General features: G+C 32.1%; 2 protein-coding genes and 1 non-coding gene across 3 annotated transcripts; 2 read left to right on the top strand and 1 right to left on the bottom strand.

The window, feature by feature from the left end:
• Window positions 1-289: 289 nt before the first annotated feature.
• On the top strand, window positions 290-14,544 carry LOC107368616 (neuronal acetylcholine receptor subunit alpha-7-like). Its single transcript, XM_015936479.3, has 8 exons — window positions 290-693; window positions 835-974; window positions 4,878-4,922; window positions 5,022-5,131; window positions 11,896-12,149; window positions 12,243-12,524; window positions 12,706-12,815; window positions 13,585-14,544. The coding sequence occupies exons 1-8, from the start codon at window positions 621-623 to the stop codon at window positions 14,344-14,346; spliced, it is 1,776 nt and encodes a 591-aa protein (XP_015791965.2). The 5' UTR covers window positions 290-620; the 3' UTR covers window positions 14,347-14,544.
• On the top strand, window positions 12,953-13,034 carry TRNAS-GCU (transfer RNA serine (anticodon GCU)). The gene has a single exon. It is a non-coding gene; the product is annotated as a tRNA-Ser (tRNA).
• A 1,622-nt stretch (window positions 14,545-16,166) lies between the features above and the next one.
• Window positions 16,167-19,547, bottom strand: LOC107368585 (protein KRI1 homolog). The gene is made up of 2 exons (XM_015936436.3): window positions 17,916-19,547; window positions 16,167-16,847 (listed from the first exon to the last, which is right to left on the bottom strand). The coding sequence occupies exons 1-2, from the start codon at window positions 19,329-19,331 to the stop codon at window positions 16,263-16,265; spliced, it is 2,001 nt and encodes a 666-aa protein (XP_015791922.2). The 5' UTR covers window positions 19,332-19,547; the 3' UTR covers window positions 16,167-16,262.
• Between the last annotated feature and the right edge of the window lie 540 nt (window positions 19,548-20,087).

Raw genomic sequence — 20,087 nt, forward strand, 5'->3', positions numbered from 1 at the left:
CGAGTTTATGTGCGTAAACCTGTAAACTTGGGGTTCATCATGACCTGTGAACTCTAAAGGTTGAAAGTTTTCTTTGGTGAAAATGATGAAGAGAATCATGATAATGATGGAAATGATGGAAATGATGAGTATGATGAGAATGATGATGTGAATGATGAAAGTGAATTTTGTTTCTTCTGGTGAAAGAGCATGTTCCATGCTCCTATCGATTGGGATTGTTTTTGCAGGGAGTTGATGATGAAAGATGATAGGATGATGCATGATGATAATGAAAGAGTCGAGTGAGACAAGGTCGACGTTGAAACGGGCAATATCTATGTGTATATACACTTCATTAATCGCCAAGACAATTTTGTAGTGAAAAGAGTTTATAAAAAAATAAATATTTTTCTTTTCATCCTTTTCTTCCTTCTCTCATTGGCACTTATTCAACTCTGAATAAATATTTTCAAAAATAACTGTTTACACTTCAACAGTGAATATGATTTTCATCGAGTTCATCAGTTAACAAACTTTCAAATTGTTCAACATTCATTGTTCAAGTTTAACTTTGTGTGTGTTTTCATCAGTTTCATCAAGCTTCATATTCATTACAAATCTCGTGTCTTCAACACCATCAAATGTTCAACCATTGCTCTGGGAAACTGAAAAAGTATCTTATTATGATCATCAGCTGTACATTTTTACTCCAAGGTAAGCATTCATTTTACAACAACGTAGTCAAGTTGCCAGAAATTGTTTCATTTTCGGTGCAAATTTTGCAATTCTTTATTCATAACTCAAGCATTAATTTTTAAACTTGAATTTTCTTCTTCAACCTTCAATTCGTTTCAGATGGTGATTGCAGTATAAATGAAAGAAGATTGTTGCAAGATTTACTTAGAAATTATGATCTTCTGGAGCGACCTGTTAACAATGAATCGGATACTTTGCTGGTTACATTGGGCATAACATATCAACAGATCATTAAACTGGTAAGCATTTGATCAGCTCAAGAGATCGAAAAATATTCTTGATTTGATTTGCATTCTTGTCCATAAAGGTGCAACACCTTGTAAACCTTTTAACCATCAAGGGAAATTAAGGTCGACAATCAAATGAAGCAAAAAGTGAAATCCCTTTTCACCAATCCAGTTGATCAATTAATAGATTAAATTAAATTGCTCAAGTTTACCTTTCCATTGATTAGCGAGACAAGTTCATCATTAACAATTTACAGTAAAAGCCAAATGCTTGGCCTTAATAAACCTGAAAACTATCGACTTAATGTTTTCCATAAAATCTCGTATAAAAATAATAATGCAAATTTTGCTTTTTCATTTTCACTTTTAAACTTCAACTCTAATTGAATTAAAATTAAACTCTGTTCATTTCATGGTAAAAACAGAGCTCAGCATGTAATCATCATTCCCAATTGGTGAGAAATTGAAAAAAAATGCAAAAGAAAAAGTTTAAACCAGAAAAGTTGAACTGAATTGCAAAAACAAAAGTTCATTTTCAACCTCAAAATTGTCTGTAATTATAATCAATTAATCAAGAAGAAACTAAAGTTAAATCTGAGTCAACATTAAATATTAATCAAGTGAAAAATTCAAAGTCAACTTGGAGTTTTGACTGGGAGTGAAAAGCCTGGAGTAAAACTTGGAGTCTTCAATATTTCATCGTTTTCAGCAAAATTTCAAGATTAATCAAACATTTTGGGAAGATTGAGAAAATGTGGTAAAATTGAGGCTTAAATTAAGACTGAATTTAATGAGCAAATATTTAATCTTGTATCACCATCATCATTATAATGATAATTATTCATTAAATTGAGAAGGCAAAAAAAAGTTATCTAATTATCTAGATAAGTTTATATGAATGTTGAAGATATTAATAGTGAATAAAGAAACACAAATGTGAATAAATTAATTCAATTGTTTGAGGTTTCTTTTTTCAATTTAATAAATAATGAGTACAAAGTGAAAGCTCATCTTTTCAATTTCAATGTTGCTCCAGTTTTGATCAGCAATTTGGCAATTTGGTTTGATAATTAATAGCATTTCGTGTTTCTTACTTCTCAAGATAACAGTTGGTGCTCTTGACATTTCAAGTATTGTAATAATATCATGATAACAAGCAAATAAATCTGGTTAACAATTGACTTTTTTTTCTTGTTCTTGTCAATAAAGGCAAACATTGAGTTTAGGTAAATAGCTAAATAATATTTGCCTTATTATTGTTGCCTTGCAGCCAAACTGAAACATTATTTTACTCTCAATATCATTTGGTTTCTGTCAGAGTTTTGAGTTCACTTTTTTATCGTCTTTGCTGCTGCTCTTCACCGTTTTATATTTTGATTGAGTTATAATCTTAATTCGTTGGTCTATTGTTTTTGTGTCTAATTTTTCATGCTTTCACTTTGTTATCTTCACCTTTGAAAGGTTATTAAGATGGAAAAGTGATTCAACAATTGAATCAATTTAATCAGCACAAGATTTACTTTTATTACTTGAGAAACAAAAGAAGATCCACTTTTTGTCTTTTATTTCTTTCTCTTCCTTTTCCTCTTTTCCAGCCTTTTCATCATCTCTCCAGTTTTATTTCACTACTCAACATTATCACCTTTTATCTTCTTAAGCTTTTGTCTTTGTATAAAATTGGGTAGATTTGTAAGGATGAGAAACAATTTCAATAACCAATTCGCAATTCTTGATAAGTTGCATTTGGTCACGTTAATCTAACTGTTGACTATCTATACATCTAAAGTCAATTTAAACCACTATGTTGAAGGTAACCAGTATTTAATCAAATGGGTAAATTGTATAATCTGGTGCTGTTTTCAAATTGGTTAATGGTTAACTAACACTGTTAACTAAGCACAGTTACTCAAAAGACAGTGATAAAGAGAGTGATTAGACTTGATAAAAAAAGTCAAAATTGAAAATGATAAGAAACCTAAAATGAAAATAGGAAAACCCATTGAAAGCAAAGGAAAATCAAGAAAAAAATTTTCTTGAAAATTGAAAAAAGGGGTTGAGATTAGATTATACATTGGTTTAAATCAGTTAAACCACAATATCTCTAAGCTATGAGATGAAGCACCCGGGCTTCCCCAGCGAGTGAATCTTTTAGCTGCTCGATGCAGTGATTGTCACGTACCAATTTTTTTGTGAAAATTGTGGTCAAACTGAGCGAGTTCTAAGCAAAAAAATGCGTAATATGAAAGCTCTAACGCAACAACAACGAAAAATAGAAAACCTCATTTCAGAATTCAGATTTCTGAGAAATAGCGGGAAACGCAGAATGCGTAATCAATAACATTGAGTGAAGAGGAAATACTTTTTTGTTATTCAGGTTTTTGGTTCATTGTTGGATCAGGATTTATGAAAATGGCCCCTGTTTTCTTATGGTTATACACATCTTTAGCATCAAATCGCCAATCGGTGGGTAGATTTCTTATAATCAGGTTATTCAATTACGTTACCCTTTGTCTTTCGAGTAAAGAGTTTGGTGAAAAATGTCTTTGATTCAGTTTTAGATGGGATCGCTTTCGAAGTTCCAACTTGGATTGATTTTTGTTCTGTTGTTCAAATTTTAGTTTTAGGTTTTCTCATTTTTACGATGATTTTTTCATTAATAATTTAATTCGAGTCTTTTAAATGTTCATTAAGTGTATTGTACTCACAACTGTATTATCAGTAAAGAGTTTTGAGATAAGTCATGATTGAGAGTTTGCTTGTTAAACCAAGTTTTACAATTACAAGTTGTATGTATTATAATTGTTTGCAGAAATCAGTTTGACTTTTACTTCATTAACCCGAAATTGCCAATTTATTTGCTGGCTGATGATTTTTCTTTCCTTTTCCGGGTTTCATGCAATTTGCTATCCAATTTTATCCAATGGTTTGAATAAGATTGTTTTCAGCTTAAAGTTGAATCAAGAGTTGAGCAAAGAATGATTCAGAGTTCAAATCATCTTCTTGGTTGACACTGAGTTTTGAATCATGAGTTTAAGTCGCTCTATTGTGACAAGAAGCAAAGGTCTTATTCAAGGTTCAACTGTTAATCTTGAAACCGATAAGATTTTGATTTTCATTATCTGATTATTTTTCATTATTTTAACGATTCGCTAAAATGTCTTTGATCTTTAACATTTTAATCACTAATTGTCCAAAAAAAGTCGGTACGCAGTTTCAGATAACCCTCGCTATCAAAGAAGACTCATCATAGGCCATGGAAGACTAAATATTTTATTGAAATTCAATCTCCTTTAAAGCTAACTTTGGGATTAATTAAAAAAACCAGAAAAATTGAGCCAAACGAATCCAAATGAAAGTTTAACAACATTGAATTCAATTTCAATTAAAAGTTATCATGGAAGAGCCTGTAGTTACTATTAATACATTCATTAAAATTGATTCGATTCTAATAGAGATCAATCTCTCAAAACGTAAAAACATTTTCATTTTTTCATTGTTATCAAATAATCTGAAAAGTTCAGCTGACGAACAGTTCCAATTGAACAGTAAAATTTTGTAACAAAATATCTCGATACATCATGGGATAACTTTGATTGTACAGTTGATTCAATTTAACAAAAAATTCTATTAAATCAAATGCTATATTTAGCCGCAATAAATGAATCCTGCATCACAACTCATATCCAAATACTCCTCATGTTGCAGTTATTAAAAGCATTCTCATTGATACAATGATGATTGCTGAGCAATTTAATTGATTGCAATTGATTCAACAAAACTCGATATTTTCAAATTCATTGATTGACTTTGATCACTTGGACAAGACAATTTAAAGACATTTACAAATGATTTACATTTCAATTTGTTTCTTTTACATCAATTGTTGAACCAAAAATGAACCTGAACATTGGCCAGAATGAAAAGGAGCAATTACTTGTGAGCAATATTTGGCTACAAATGGTATTCAAACAACTGTATTTATCTGAATTATAATAACATGAGAATAGCATTGACCAAATGTTTTCAAACAATCTTTTCTTCTCTTCTCATTACCAACAGTCTTGGACTGATGTCAATTTAACCTGGAACTCATCTGATTACGGTGGACTCACAAGCCTTAGGATACCTTCAAGTAGGATATGGAAGCCCGATCTACTACTTTATAACAGGTAAAACAGCAAAAGAAGATGAATTTATACTCGAACCTTTTCCTTCATCTTTTCCTATTCTCTTGAGTAGGTTGAATGGAAATGTTTCTGAATGTGATTCACTGTTGATAACAATTGATGGATTTGAAAGATTATCGAACAATACAATTCTCTTTTCATTTTTTTCTTTTGCTTACATTTTTCAATTGAAACGTTCCTCTTTCCCTGACAATATTCACCTTCAACTTCAACTTGAAAATTCCATAAATTTCAATGTGATTTCCCATTAACATCGAGTGACATGTTGTAATGAGAGAAGCAAAAAAAACGAAATGAATTTTTAATTAGTAATTGTTTAATCACTAAATGCTTTTTAAAAGGAATGTCAAGTTAACCAATTGTTCAGTGAGTGTTCAATTGAAAATTGAAAAATGAACTTTTCTTTTCAGTTGAACAATTTTCCATTGATAGAAAGCATTCAATTGAAGAGTGCAATTATTTTCATAATAAATGATTGCAATAATTGAATGAAAATAAAAAGTAATGATAAAGTGAATAAGTTGAAATTAACAGTTGAAAATGTTGCAGGGAAACAATGGAAAGGAAGAAATGAAATGTTGCTTTACTTCAATTGTTGATGTTGTTCAACAATCAATCAAATAAACTGTCAAAATGTTGCGGTTAGAGTTTCAAATTGAAATGCAAACAGTAAATTGAAACCTGGAATTCGTTGCAAGAAAAAAACCTGTGCAATCAATTCAGTCAGAATAAGTAAAGAAATGAATTGATTTCAATTCAATTTGAGGCTAAAATTTATTCAATTTGCACAATTGTTCGCCACAAAAGAAGTCGACGACAATTTTGATGAACCAATTTATTTGCATTCAACTTTATACCAATTTATACAGATTGAGTGCTGTGCTGTGCATTTCAATTTACAACTAATCAAAATTATTGAATGATTTTCCATGAAAAATAGCGATTCCAAGAACAGGGAAAATAATGGCTAAAAAGCAATGAATATTAAGCATGATGCAATGAAAAGGTGAACTTCACAGTTCCAGGTTTTTTGAAATTTAGTCGCGAGTCTCTTCTGTAAAAGTTAAACAACCTTTCAGTTGATTTCAGTCACTTGGCTAGATAACCAGATGGATTCAGAATCACATTCTTCAATCGTTTGCCAAAGGAAAATCAATTTTTCGAACTTCACTAAATATTTTTAAAAAGCCATTTTTTAAAGCTAAAGCAACCGCTGTTACAATCTTAATGTAAAAATAATGCGTTAATCTTCGATAAATAATACATCAAAGGTTCAAACTAGCTGAAACTTGCACTTATTCAGTTCAGTAGTCAGAAAGTTTTGCACGAAAATTGCATTTGAAAAATCTAAAATTAAAAATATCAATCAATGAAACGGAATGAAAATAGCTTCAATCGTTTTTGAAAAAAAGTCTGATAATGCAAAAATTCATTTCATTGAAAGACTTTGAGGTCCGTTTTAGACATCGCTTCACTTCTCGCCTTTGGGTGCTTCTATGATCTAAGCAGATGATAATCAAATATTAGCTATTAGCTCATTTATTCGAAAGTTCCGAGTTTTTAAGAATTGGTTCAAAAGCTAACTTTCTGTTCTACCTAATGTTCTGTTCTGGAAAAACTTTGAATCTGTATTTTACCATGAAAGATAAGCTTCTTTGAAATACTTTTTCTCTGAAAGAATTTGCGTGTTAAACGATTTCGATGAAAAACTATCATTCGATTGTTTTTAATTGTTGATTGCGGAAAATCGTTTCATCCAACTCTTTAGTTCTGACTCTCGGCTGATAAATTTTTTCTTAGTATTGTTAGCATCTCAAGAGAAGAATCCATTTTCTCCTTTCCCATTCCTAATACCTGACACCTGAATAATTGGAAACAATTGAAAAGGTCAATTTGAATTAATATTGATGTTACTCCAAGCAGAATAATGATTTTGCTTGTGATGAGCTAATATGTTTTTGCTTGTAAAAAGCAAGCAAAAGCAAGTATGCAAGTTTATCCAAAGTGTATGTTCATTGAAACATTAATACAGAAAATAATCGATTAGACAAATGATATTAAAATTTCATTCCTTTTAGTCTTGAATCCACAAAAATTAACCTTATTTGCAAGTTAAATGTGATGATATTATTAATGGCATGTCATTGGAACCATCAATGTTGATAGGTTGATAAATTGTTGATTACTTGATTGGCATTTGTCTGGTAAAAGTTTTGACACTAGTTTAAGTCTCTTTACTTTTTTTTGATGGAAAAAATTTTCATTTTTTGTTGGCAACAACTCATTTAACCCTTATCAGGTTAAAAAAGTGAAACAATTGAGCGATGAAAAGGGCGAAAAGTACAGGAATGAACGGAGAATGAAGATTGAAACAGAATAGTTTTACTCACATCTTTCAACATCCATCAATTGCTATCAACACTAAATCATCAGCATTTTGCTTCTAATAGTAATAACACACTTTCACATTTGCCATCACCATTAATGATTGATTACATGAGGTAAAAAGCAAGCAAATAACAGGATAAATCGTAAACACAAAAAGTTTGAGTCAAGTTACAAGTCTAATAATATTGTAATGAGAAAAGCAAGAGAAGGAAAAAAAAGTTTCAAAAAAAAGAGCAAAGCATGTTCGCTCTAATCATATCAACGGAAATCTCTCGTTTATCAATTTTTTGACACAAAACACATGATAATCAGTTGTTAATCAGCAACAATCAACAAAACTTTTTAAAGTTGAACTTGAAGTTTAGGCACATTCTGAACGCTCAGTTTGAATAGTTTCAACATGACCGGCTGATGAAATATGCGTTGACCTGGAAAGCGATGCCAGATCACATCGCCATTACTAGAAAACATTCATCGTACGAACAGCAACATCCATGTAATATGATCTGAAAACAATAATTAACAAACCATTTGGTTTCTTGTGATTGACCGTTTCTCAAGTTTAACAAAACTCTTAAAGTGACTTGTGCAAGGAAAAGGTTGAAACAAATTGGATTGTTTTGCATTAGTTGTTAAAAACGGTTCAAAATAACTGCAACTGTACTTGCTTCACGTTGATGGAAACCATTAATACTTATAGGTTGATTTGATTCTAATAAACATTTCATGTTTAAATATGATATTCATTAGCTTAAAAGTTGATGAAAAAGTTTACTCACAGCTTACGACCATTAGCTTTGATGCACTCAAAGTGTATTAAAATATTATCAGATCATTTTATATGAGTTAGTTAAACATTGAGTTGAGATTCAATGCAAGAGAGTGAATCTCGAGAGCTTTACATCAAGAAGTTGATTTTGCTTAAAAAACGAAAAAACAAGAATTTTTTTGGTTATAATTAGGTAAAGATTGGCTCTTCTTCAATGAAAATGGTGTTTATTTTATCGTATTTATTATCAAAATTGACTCAAAGAAGGTCAAGAAAGTCACTGATTTTCAAACTTCATATGAAAGAGCAAGTTTTGTTATGTTTAACGGTTTTTGGTTTATCTTCATGGCTCAATTCATACAAAGGTCACATTTCAGTCCACTTTGGCCTATTGTAGGTTTGGGTAATGATAAAATTTCTGCAAAATCTGAATGTGCAAGAATTTTTTCTGCTTGACAAATTTAGCAAAAAAACAATTGCAAAGCTTCCAACTTCAAACACCGATTTTCCTGCAACTATAAGTGCCAATAATAAAATGAAATTCAGTTTATCTTTCCTCTTAACACGTCGATTCTAAAGGGTGTTTGGGTTAGTAAGGTTGAAACAATTGCTTACAATGGTTAATAAGAGATGAAAATAAAGGTGATAATGCTCATGAGATGATTAAAATGTGTTATTCATCTTCATATTGTGTTATGAATCATAAGTTATGAGTGTTATTGTTATTGGTATCTTCAGCAATCTTCATTATCATCTTTACTTCTTTATCAGCATTTAGGTAAGTGATTGAAACTTACTAATCAGTGATTAGTAACCACAACACCCTTTAGTAGAAGGCGATTTTCATTTCTGAATTTCTCATTTGAATTAAAAATATTGAACCACTATGTTGAAGGTAACCAGTATTTAATCAAATGGTTAAATAAACTGTTTTGAAAATCGGTTAACTTGATATCAAGGACTTGTTATAAGCACAGTTTACTCAAAACAGTTTACTGAAAAGACAAAAAGCAAAATTAAAAATTGATAAAAAAAAACCTAAAATGAAGCAGGAAAAACCATTGAAAGCAATGGAAAATCAAAAAAGTGTTGAGATTAGATGACGAATTGATCTGAATCACTTAAAAAACAATATCTCGCAGTTATGAGATAAAACACTCGGACTTCGCTCTCGAGTTTGAATCTCTTCTCAATGCAATGGTTTAACTATTACATCATTTTCATGACTAAAGTTGATTTGGTTTAACCAAAGACTAAATGTTATCAGTCAGATGAGATCAAGATTTGACTAAACGTTCAACCTGAGAACCAGTTAAAGCTTGCTATTCATCGGCTTATTTTGCATTATTATTGTAACAAATTGCGAGACCTTAAACCGACGACGAAAAAGTTTGCTGACTAAAGTTGATTTGATTCTGATAAGAGTTGCTTTTCGCTTGAAACCATGAGCAAATTGATTGACATTTTATCGCATCTTCGATAATTTTTGTCATCAATTGAAATTTCCGTGTCAAAATAAAAGTTGATGATAACCAGAGAAATGACTTTTCAAGTTACAAACCTAGACAAAGACAGTTGGGCCTCAAACTTTCAACTGGCATAACCGGTTAAAAATAAATACTCAGCAACTCATCCTGGCAACTCAATCTTTCCTAGAGATTCACAATTTGTTGATTAAAAAATGTTAACCAGTTGATGCTAGCCAGACTATCCAAGCCTCTATTAGTTGATTAAATTTTCAACCTTAAAAATGTTTAATCAGTCTTCATGTTTTAATGAGATAACGAAAGCAAAACAAAATGCAAAATATTCATATTTCAACAAGTTCAAGTTCAACTTTGGGTAGAAAAAAGTTTTGTTTGTTTTCAAAATTTTCACTCAACTTACAAGTTGCATTCAACTTTGATATCAAGCTTACATCCTTAACCCAAGCTGATGCATTGCATGAAAAATTATCATTACAAACCCTTCCAGACATTATGACCATTAAGGCAAGTAAATTGGTTGCCAACCAAACATCAGCACGAAACTTGAAATGAAAAGTTTCAAAAGCAGAGTTGCATTTTGTTTTTCAACGTAAAAAAATGAACTAATTTGGATCAATGAACTTGCATTTTGCCCTTGAAAGTTATCATTCAACTTTCACAGGAAATTGCAAACATTTTTGTTTCTCTCTTCGAAAATCAAACTTGAATCATTTCATCTATACTTTACCTGTTCATGCATTTAAATGATTTCTGCTGTTGAGCAAAAACTGAATAAACGATAAACATTTAATTTTGCATGATAATGAACAATAAAATAGGTTAAAATAGGCAACAGTGAAAAGGGTTTGAAAGTACAATGAAAAATGAAGTGAAACTCAAGAGACAAAAAATGTGATAAAATGTCATCTTATTCAAGTTGATAAGTTTATTGTAAGTCAACAATGAGAAGACAAAAACAGAATTTAAAATTGCTATTGATAATGATAATTTTAATGATAATATTAATGATAATGTTTTTGATTATATTCATGATATTCATGGTGATACAATAAGATTGGAAAAAAAATCTAATGTAATCTTCAATTTTTCATTGCTTTCATATGTTCCTATATTGATTTTCAGTTTTTCCCTGTTCAATTAACTGGTTCATTCCATCATGATTATCAGAGTTGAGAAAGTTTTTGTAAATAAACTGAGTTTTCATGTTCAATTTGATAAACATTCATTCCTATTATTATTGCTTTATATTCATTCGTAATATGATTTTTGCTCTTCATGAGAGAAACAAGAAAGTATTGAACTTTGAATTTTTTTTCTCGCTCTCTTATGAATGTTCATCTTTTTTTATCCCTTTTAACAAACCTCTGGTAAACTTGAAATGAAAAGGCTTTTGCAATAAGATTATTACCTTTCAGGATGTCATGCTCATGTTTATAATGAAAGCTCATAAAAGTACATTAAAAGGGATGAAATGATCACGCAAATGAAATTGGGATTCTGAAAATGATAGAATTGGTTGAAATGATTGAAATGTTTGCTAACTCTTTTGGACATAATTGGGCAAATGATTAAGATAAATAATGAAATAAAAAAGTATTAAGCGTGCAAAAGGGTCTCACTATATGTTACATTTGATGCAATAAGAGTGACTTTGTAAGGTTGAAAAAATGCTTATCTTTAGCCAAAAATATAGTTTTCTAGATGATTTGTGATCACTGATCACAGATGCGATCTCAGATAATGATGATAAAGATGTTAAAAAATGAAGATGACAATGATGACAACAATGATTACGAAATTATGATGAAAATGAGAACGAAAATGATGATGATTATGACGATGAAGATGATGACAGTTGAAATGTGCGTCTCTTCAGCGTGAAAAATACCCTAACTGTGTGTTACTTTTGATGCGATAAGAGTGACTCTGTTAGGTTGAAGTATGCCTCTCACCACGTACTTACTCACACACTGCTTATGACATTTGTTGAGTAAATTGTTGATGAAGGTTAATGTTTTGATGTATTGATATGAAAAATGGATGAACTTTTCAATTGTTTATTTCATTTGTTTTAATTGATTAATTACCTTTCCTTTCACCAGTGCCGATCCACGATTTGACAGCACCTATCCAACCAATTTAGTTGTCCAATCCAATGGATCAATCTTTTATCTACCTCCAGGTGTATTTACATCAACCTGTAAAATTGATATAACCTGGTTTCCCTTTGATGATCAACTTTGTAAACTTAAATTTGGCTCCTGGTCACATGACATGTCACAAGTTGATCTTGACGTTATATCAAATCAAGGTGATCTGTCAACCTACATAGAAAACGGTGAATGGATTTTATTAGGTAAAATGGCGAGTCCAAAAGACCATTTGACCAAAAGCAAAAGACGAAAAGAAAAATTGACCAATCTTTTTTTTCTCTCTCTCTCTTTTTCAGGTATCTTGGGTCGACGGAATAAAGTGTTGTACCGTTGCTGTGCCGATCCATTTACCGATGTAACTTATACGATTCACATAAGAAGACGAACTCTTTATTATGGAATCAACTTAATCATTCCCTGTTTAATTATATCTTCAATGACTCTTCTTGGATTCACTTTGCCTCCCGATTCAGGTGAAAAGTTGACTCTTGGTGTAACAATATTGCTATCAATGACAGTCTTCCTACTTCAATTGACTGAAACTTTACCTGCAACATCAGACACAGTTTCAGCCATAGGTAAGAAATTACAAGTAAACAAATTGCTCTAATTATTTTACATCATTTGCCAGCCATCATTAATTATTAATCATTTATTTACATGACCAACCCTGGCTCATAATTTCACTTTTCCCCACCAAAATGAACACAATTTCACTCGGAAAACCTAATCAACATTAACCCTGATTATACTCATTAGCAACTTATTTTGCAAGCATAATGCTTATGGTGGCCTTTTCAGTTGTAATGACTGTAGTTGTGCTCAATTTTCATTACAAATCATCCGAAGTTCATGAACTTAATCCATTGGTAAGTAAATAACAAATTAATCTCACCTTTCTCTTAGCACAGCAAACCTTGGTCAAACCAAGAATCGATCATTTGTCGAGTAAAAGTGATTATCAAAAAAGCATTACAATATAAAGTGGTCATCATTACCCTAACGTGATCAGATGGCCGAGTGGTTAAGGCGTTGGACTGCTAATCCAATGGGTTTTACCCGCGTGGGTTCGAATCCCACTCTGATCGGAAATATTTTTATCATTTTCTTTGCCATAATTTTTTACCTTCAACAAGTTTCTTCACCTTTACCTTTGTTTTTCCTTTCTTTTCTTTCCATTATTCAGTTCCATCCAATCAATTATTTATAAACCTGGCAAAAGTAAACTGTTTTTAGTTGATTTTTTAAACTAATCACTCGTTTTTATTTGCTCATGCCATTTACTTGTTTCATTCAACCTTTCATTTGATTAGGCTGATTAAAAGATTAACTTGGTTAAGCTTAAATGATTAGATAGCAGTAGGATTAATTGGATGTTGATATAGCTTTTTTGTTTTCAACCTTTAACATTATCATTTGCGACAATTAGTTTCCATCATTTTGATTCCAGTTTAATCGTTGGCTAGACAATGTGTGGGAGGGAAAAGATTACATTTTAACAATGTTTATCCAGTTATTGTTTTCATGTATTTAATTGACTTTGTTATCATTTTGCTGACAATTAAGGGTAAAAAAAGAAGAAAATTTTTTTTACTTGTAACGGCATTTGGATTGACCATGAAATTTTTTGCATTTCAGATGAAAAAGGTGATCCTTCAATGGTTGGCATTCATTTTGAATGTGAAACGACCTGGAGCTGTTAAACCACCAGACAGATCGAATCGATTCACATCCAAAGTGTACACAATCAATGGAGACGGGATTCCAATAGTAACTACCTCATTATCATCACCACCTTCACCTAATCATAATCAATGTGCATATCATCAGGTTAATCAGCCATTCATTAATTACCAATCACATCCCACTCACCATCATCACCACCATCATTCAGTTTCAATTAATCGTGATGTCTACTTGAACCAGCCACTTTCACCACAGAATCAATGTCAAAACTGTTTCACCGTAAACCCAGGCAACAACAGTTCACTGCCCAACCTGGCTTACCCTAGGCTTCAGCATCAGGTTTGCTCTTGTTGCCGTAAATCGTATCCAGTCAATGGTGACTGTTTGAATGAAGAAGAAAGTTTAATGAGAAATTTTCATGACAAGATTGACTCATTACCGGGACCAACTGTCTCTCAGTCCGTCTTGGCTCAACATCAGGTATCGCGACAGGCCAAACACTGTGCCTGTCATGGTAAACAATTGGATGACATTTTAAATGAAATACAATACATGACAAATCGACTTCGTAAAGAGGATCAAGTGATTGAGATTCTGGATGATTGGAAGTTTGCTGCCATTGTTATTGATAGACTTTGTTTTGTCATGTTTTCAACCTTTTCAATAATTTCATCTTCTATATGCTTCATGTCAGCTCCTCATCTAATTGTTTAATAACCATAATCATTACCATCTTCACCCTAATTGCATATTAATATTTGTACATCAACCAAACTCTTTGATCACTTTGATCAGCCCCATTCAAGAGCAATAATCGAGTGCAAATTGTATTCAAATTTCTAATTACTATTAGATTAACATATTAACAAGACCAACAAAATGCCATAAATTTAGTTGTCACTTTGCAATTTCAACTCTTTATCAACTCGCATTGTCACTATTGATTTAACTTTGACTTTGAATAAAAGTTTGTAAACTCTTGAAGGGAAAAAAAGTCAAACATAAAGAGGAAAGGTGCCAAAAAGTTATAAGGTATATCATGAGGTATGCATGGAAAGTCGAGAAAAAAGAGAGAAAAACCGTCAAAAAATCAACAGGGAGTTGACAGGGAGTTAATAATGGTTATAATATATAAACAAAATAATGTTCAATATAATCAACTTTACTTTCATCAATGGGCAATAATAACGATAGCAAGGGAAGAAAAGCAAAGTTTCAGTTGTGAACATCATTAGACATTTTGTTTTCACTTCAACTTTTCTCTTCTCCTTCTCCTTGTAACCATTTTGTGTGCCTTTTTTTCCAGTTCCTTTGTTGCTTTGTTTGCTGATCTAGATACAGATAGGAACAGCAAACGAAGGTCAAAACATCTCTGTAAATCATCTTGTGGTCAATTGTGGTCAGTATGCTGTTTCAAGCTAATTATTGTGAAAACCAAAAGGAGAAAAGCGTAACCAAGACAAAAATAAAAAATAAGGTAACATTTACAATAAAAAACATTTATATGTAAAAGCCATTATTGTCATCATCAGATGAAAGTAGAAACAAGTTTCCAGTTTATCATCATCAAGCTGATCAATTATGATGGTAAAGCCTTGCAAGTTGAGCAATTAAGTTGCAAAAAAACTGAAAAGTGAAAAAGGCATTTCAATTTTAGGTTTGCAGGTTTTTAGGTTCATTTGTTTTTCTCGTTTTTTTCAATGTTTTTCAAAGTGTTTATCAATTTGCTTTTGTTTTGTTTTTTCTTGCTTTACTTTTCAAGTAAAAAAAAGTCTCAATATTAAACTGTTACCAAAAACTGGAGCTTACTTGAACAGTTTACACGCGCCAAAGGTTTATAAGCTCAACCGGTTTTTTTGTTGCCCTTAGCTTATAATAGCTTCAGATAAATTCAAAATGATCACAAGTCACTTTTTTTCATTTTTTGTGCTTCTTCTCTGCCTTTCTGTATTACCTTGTTTTTAGCTTGGTTTGAAGCTCGGGTAAACTGATTACTTACTGGCTTTAACAAGTCAGCTTTGTAAGGTTAATCTTTTTGCTTTGGCCTTTGCTTTGCACCTTTCACAATTTTGCTTGTCCAAATTGCATTATAACTAATTAATAATGTTTAACCATTAATTGTCACACTGAGAGATGAAGGGTGAAATAAGGTCAATTGTTTGGGTAAAATGGTTAAACTTGACTGGAGACAGGTAAACAAACAAAACAGACAAATCTTTTTTTGACTTATTGACTATCTCTTTACACTGGGAAACAAGAAAACAGGTAACAACAACAAAAAAAAGGTTGATGTTTCATTGCTTCAAGGCTTACGGTTGAAAATGTCAAAGAGTTAGCCTTGTTATTAATAGTCATAACATTACTATCGGAGGAAGATTAAAGTTTGCAATTAATGAGGGACTTTGTCTTTGACAGGATAATGTAAAATAATTTAATTATCTAAGAGTTGGGTTCAAGTTGAATTGATTGAGTTTGGGCACTTTTGTATCTTGCAATTTTACCCCCTGAACCAAAAATAAAAGCTATATTTACAATTATTTTGCAAAAACATTTAATTATTATATCAATGTTGCGCGATTAGCAAATTATAAATTTACATTCATTTATGCTTTGCATTGCACTATTTTGCATTAATGCAATTTCTTGATAACTTTGGATGGTAAATCGTAAGATCGCAATCTTTCTGCAGTTAAATTGAGACCTTTTGACTTTTTCACTGGCCTTTTACGCTTTGATGATCTTTTACGTTTGCCTGGCTGTTGATGGTCAGTTTGACTGCTACTCGGGTTATTGTGTTGAGCTTCATCTTGCTGGTCGTCTTCTTCTTGCTCATTATCATCTGCATCAGTTGATTCCTTTTGTGGGTCATAAACACTTTTCAAGATTCTTTGCTTTAAATTTATATCATTTGCTCGACGTCCATATATCTTGATATCATACGTTTCCTCCTCCATTGGACGATATTGGCAGGTTTTTTTCAGTGAAACCCAGCGATTGAGTTCTTTGTCATCTGCAAATAGCAATTCTTCAGGTGTAAGGCCAAAATCATTTGCAGGAACCTCACGATATCTAAAACGAGTTGGAATTTCACCAGCAATAACATCTTCATAAATTCCAATGTTTTTCTTGTCTGCTGGAGTTTTCTCTCCCTTTTTCTTTTTCTTTTTATTCTTTTTGCGAGAATTTGATGTTCCATCATCACCAGCATCTTCATCCTATAAATAAAAAGTCAACAGCACAAATGTAAAAATTAAATAAAGGAATAAGTTAAGTGCAAAAAGAGAAGCAGAAGCATAAAAAAGAAGAGAAAAAAGTAGAATAAAAAGTTATAAGAAACATCAGCAATAACATTTTACTTCTTTTTTTTTCTTCTCACTTGCAATTTTGTGTGCAAAAAGTCTGATTGAGCCCTGCGAGAGTTGTAATGCAAATTTAGCATTGAAAAGCAAGTAAAAAGGACGCTTATCCCGGGCTTTTTCACCTTTCGACCTTCTTTCCCGGTCTTTCTTGCAGCACTAACTTTTCTTCTGTCCTTTCTTCTTCTTTAAGAAACAAGTAAATGAAAAAAAAGAAGAAGCATAAGAGAGAAGAAGACGAAAGAAAGAAGTTAAGAAAGTCTGGTTTCTTAGATAAATGAGCGGGTGATTGTCCTTTCCTTTCTTTCCTTGCGCTCACCCGCTCATTTATCTCAAGAAACCAGACCTTTCCTAGCTTATTTCCCTCTTTTTTTTCATCCTAGCTTCTTTCTTTCTTTCTTTCTTTCTTTTTGTCTTTCTTCTTGGTTACTTCTTACTTTTTCTTCTTTTTCTTCTTTCTCGTCATCATCATCATTTCTTCTTCTTCTTTTTTCTTCTTTTTCTTCTTCTTTAGCTTAAGAAGAAAAAGAAAGAGAAGGACAAGTAAGTGTAAAAAGCCCGGGAAAGAAGGTCGAAAGGTGAAAATGAACTGAAAGCCCGGGATAACGCTATAGAGTATAAGATAAACAAAAAAAGGCTGTTTACTGCGCAGAAAGAGAGGAGGACTACTTTCCCCGGTAGGAACTTTCTTTTCCACCCTGTAGTTATTCTCCCTCTTCTCCATCCTCTTTCTTGCACCTTGTTAGCTGGATCTCTTTTTTCTCTTCTAAGGCGATGCTGCAAGCAAATTGGCCTATGTTGATTATACTTTTATTTTGCTTCTTGGCACAAAAAAACCAATGATTGAGTATAATAATAATAATAGTAGTAAAAGTAATGTATAATAATAATAGTATAGAAAATTATAAGCAATCTTTCAAATCTTACCTCCTCTTCAACTTCATGACCAGCAGCTTCTTGGTTGATTGGGTTTAGGTTGTCATCGACATCATCAATACCGGGAATAAAGTCAAATGTGGGCTTCTTAATTGATTCTGAGTGACCGGAAACATCGTAAAATTTTTCGTCAAATAATTTTGACATGCATTGGTCATATTTGTCTGGATCAAAATTGGTAATATCGTCTACAATTGCATCTATGTCAGGTTCTTCACCCGCCAAAAGTCGATCATTTCCACTGATCTCCTTTAACTTTGCTAACTTTGCTCTGACCTCTGCCCGGCGAAGTTCGCGAAATCTTTGCAGAGCCTCTTGCTTTTCTTTGGCCTTGCGTTCCTTTATTTCTGCTCTTCTCAAATTTCGAGAACCCAAACTTGCAATATTTCGTACACTTTCAACTTCTCTTGGATATCTTTTGATAACTTCAGCATTTGTCTCTTGGAAATGATATGCAGTTTTATCATTTAAATTTGTCAATCTTTCAGAAATATTCATTTCTTTGTTATCATCATCATCGCCATCATCATTATCGTCTTCTGATGAATCGTTTTCAATAGGTTTAGATGACATATTTGCAAATTGCTCTGCTGACTTGACTTTCGGATTAAACTTGTTTTGTTCTCGGTCGGCTGGATCTAGATATTTTCTGTTCAAAATATAGTCTTTCAAAAATTGTTCACGATTGTCTAAATCTTTTTTGCTCCAATAATTGGCTAGAAATCCTATCTTCTCATCACTTTGGGCAGCTTTGCGAAGGACATCAGCAGGACTGGCGCCTTTTTCGGTTGGAATTTGCTTTACTCCTACAATTAACTCTTCCTCGTCGCCATCATCATCAAGGAAACTCTTAAACTCTTTCTTAATATTCTCCATCTCCTGGACATAACTTGACTTATGCGGTTTCTCTGGGAAGCCACCGCTTTCCAATAATCGATCCTCTTCAGTGATACCTTTTTCGTTGACAACCAGATTTCGATGATACTCCAATAGATTCATTCCTTTGGATTTTTTCTTTTCTTTTGAGCTCACCTGAGGTTCATCAGCATCTTCGACTTTCTCTGCAGAACCGTCTTCATCCTTTTTATCAAAAAATCGAACTTTGCTGTCATATATCAAAGGATCTTTAGCTTTCAAGGCCCCATAAACTTTAAGAAATTGTTCATCGAAGATAGCTTCATTCACATCAGAGACACTTTCACTTTCCGAACTCTCATCACTTTCATCGTCATCATACGAAGCAACACTATCCTCACTCAGAATGTCTTCTCCGTATTTATCTTTAAGCTTCTGATACTCCTCTTTTTGTCTCCATCTTTCATAAGCAGTAGCATAATTTTCATTAATATTGAAGGTATCCTCACCTCCAATGGTACCTTCATCGTCACTATCAAGTAATTTGGGCATTTTTAAAAGTAGAGCTTGAAGTTGTAGAGGAAAGAAATTTCAGTCGAGACAAAGCTTATAAAAAAAACAGAATAAAAGCACCATCCAGTTTTTTAAACCAAACGACACTTAGTTAACTTTGTAGAGTAATAAAGGGTGGACACAATTGATTTAAATTAAATTAGAACAATTATTAATATTGAGAGAAGAAAAGGTAATGCATTTTAACAGAGTGTAGATAAAAAGTGTTTGTTAATGAAAACATGTGGATAAACAAATTAATTACAGCGCATAGGAGTTTAGTTACACTAGTTGCCACGTCGTTTGATAGATGGCGTTTGAACAATTTTTTGGCGCCAATTCAATTTAACTTAGCATTTTTTCTTTGTATTTTAGAGGTAAATAAACAAAACTTTATTGATCATCATTAAACAAACAATTCTTTGATAAATTTCTTTGGCTCCGAGTAACTCGTCTCCACTCATATTGTCCTTTTAATGGTTTACCATTGTAAAAATCGAAATTCCATCTGGCTGTGTCTTTTTTCCTTAATGATTCAAACTCTTTACTTAAAAATCCATCAACGTCTCGCTTTCGTCGGCATTCACCGAAATCAATAGATCGACACACTGAAGAATGAATTGGTGGATTAGATGCTCCGGTCAAGGCTATTTCAGGCATATTTAAAGATGTTTAAAAATTAAATTTACAGAAGAATAAAAAATAATAAATTTTTTCTTAAAAAAAAAAGATGAAGGCAAATGGTAAAAAAAGAAG

This window comes from Tetranychus urticae, chromosome 1, assembly GCF_039701765.1.
Source record: "Tetranychus urticae isolate SD_2017Ah chromosome 1, NJAU_TeUrti_SD_1.0, whole genome shotgun sequence".
Classification (NCBI taxonomy): Eukaryota; Metazoa; Arthropoda; class Arachnida; order Trombidiformes; family Tetranychidae; genus Tetranychus; species Tetranychus urticae.

Coding starts and splice junctions, on each gene's coding strand:
- LOC107368616 (XM_015936479.3), top strand. CDS start 621: ATGTTCAACCATTGCTCTGGGAAACTGAAAAAGTATCTTATTATGATC. Junction 975..4,877: donor ATCAACAGATCATTAAACTG/GTAAGCATTTGA, acceptor AACATTGGCCAG/AATGAAAAGGAGCAATTACT. Junction 12,816..13,584: donor TTCATGAACTTAATCCATTG/GTAAGTAAATAA, acceptor TTTGCATTTCAG/ATGAAAAAGGTGATCCTTCA.
- LOC107368585 (XM_015936436.3), bottom strand. CDS start 19,331: ATGCCCAAATTACTTGATAGTGACGATGAAGGTACCATTGGAGGTGAG. Junction 16,848..17,915: donor GTCATGAAGTTGAAGAGGAG/GTAAGATTTGAA, acceptor TTTTATTTATAG/GATGAAGATGCTGGTGATGA.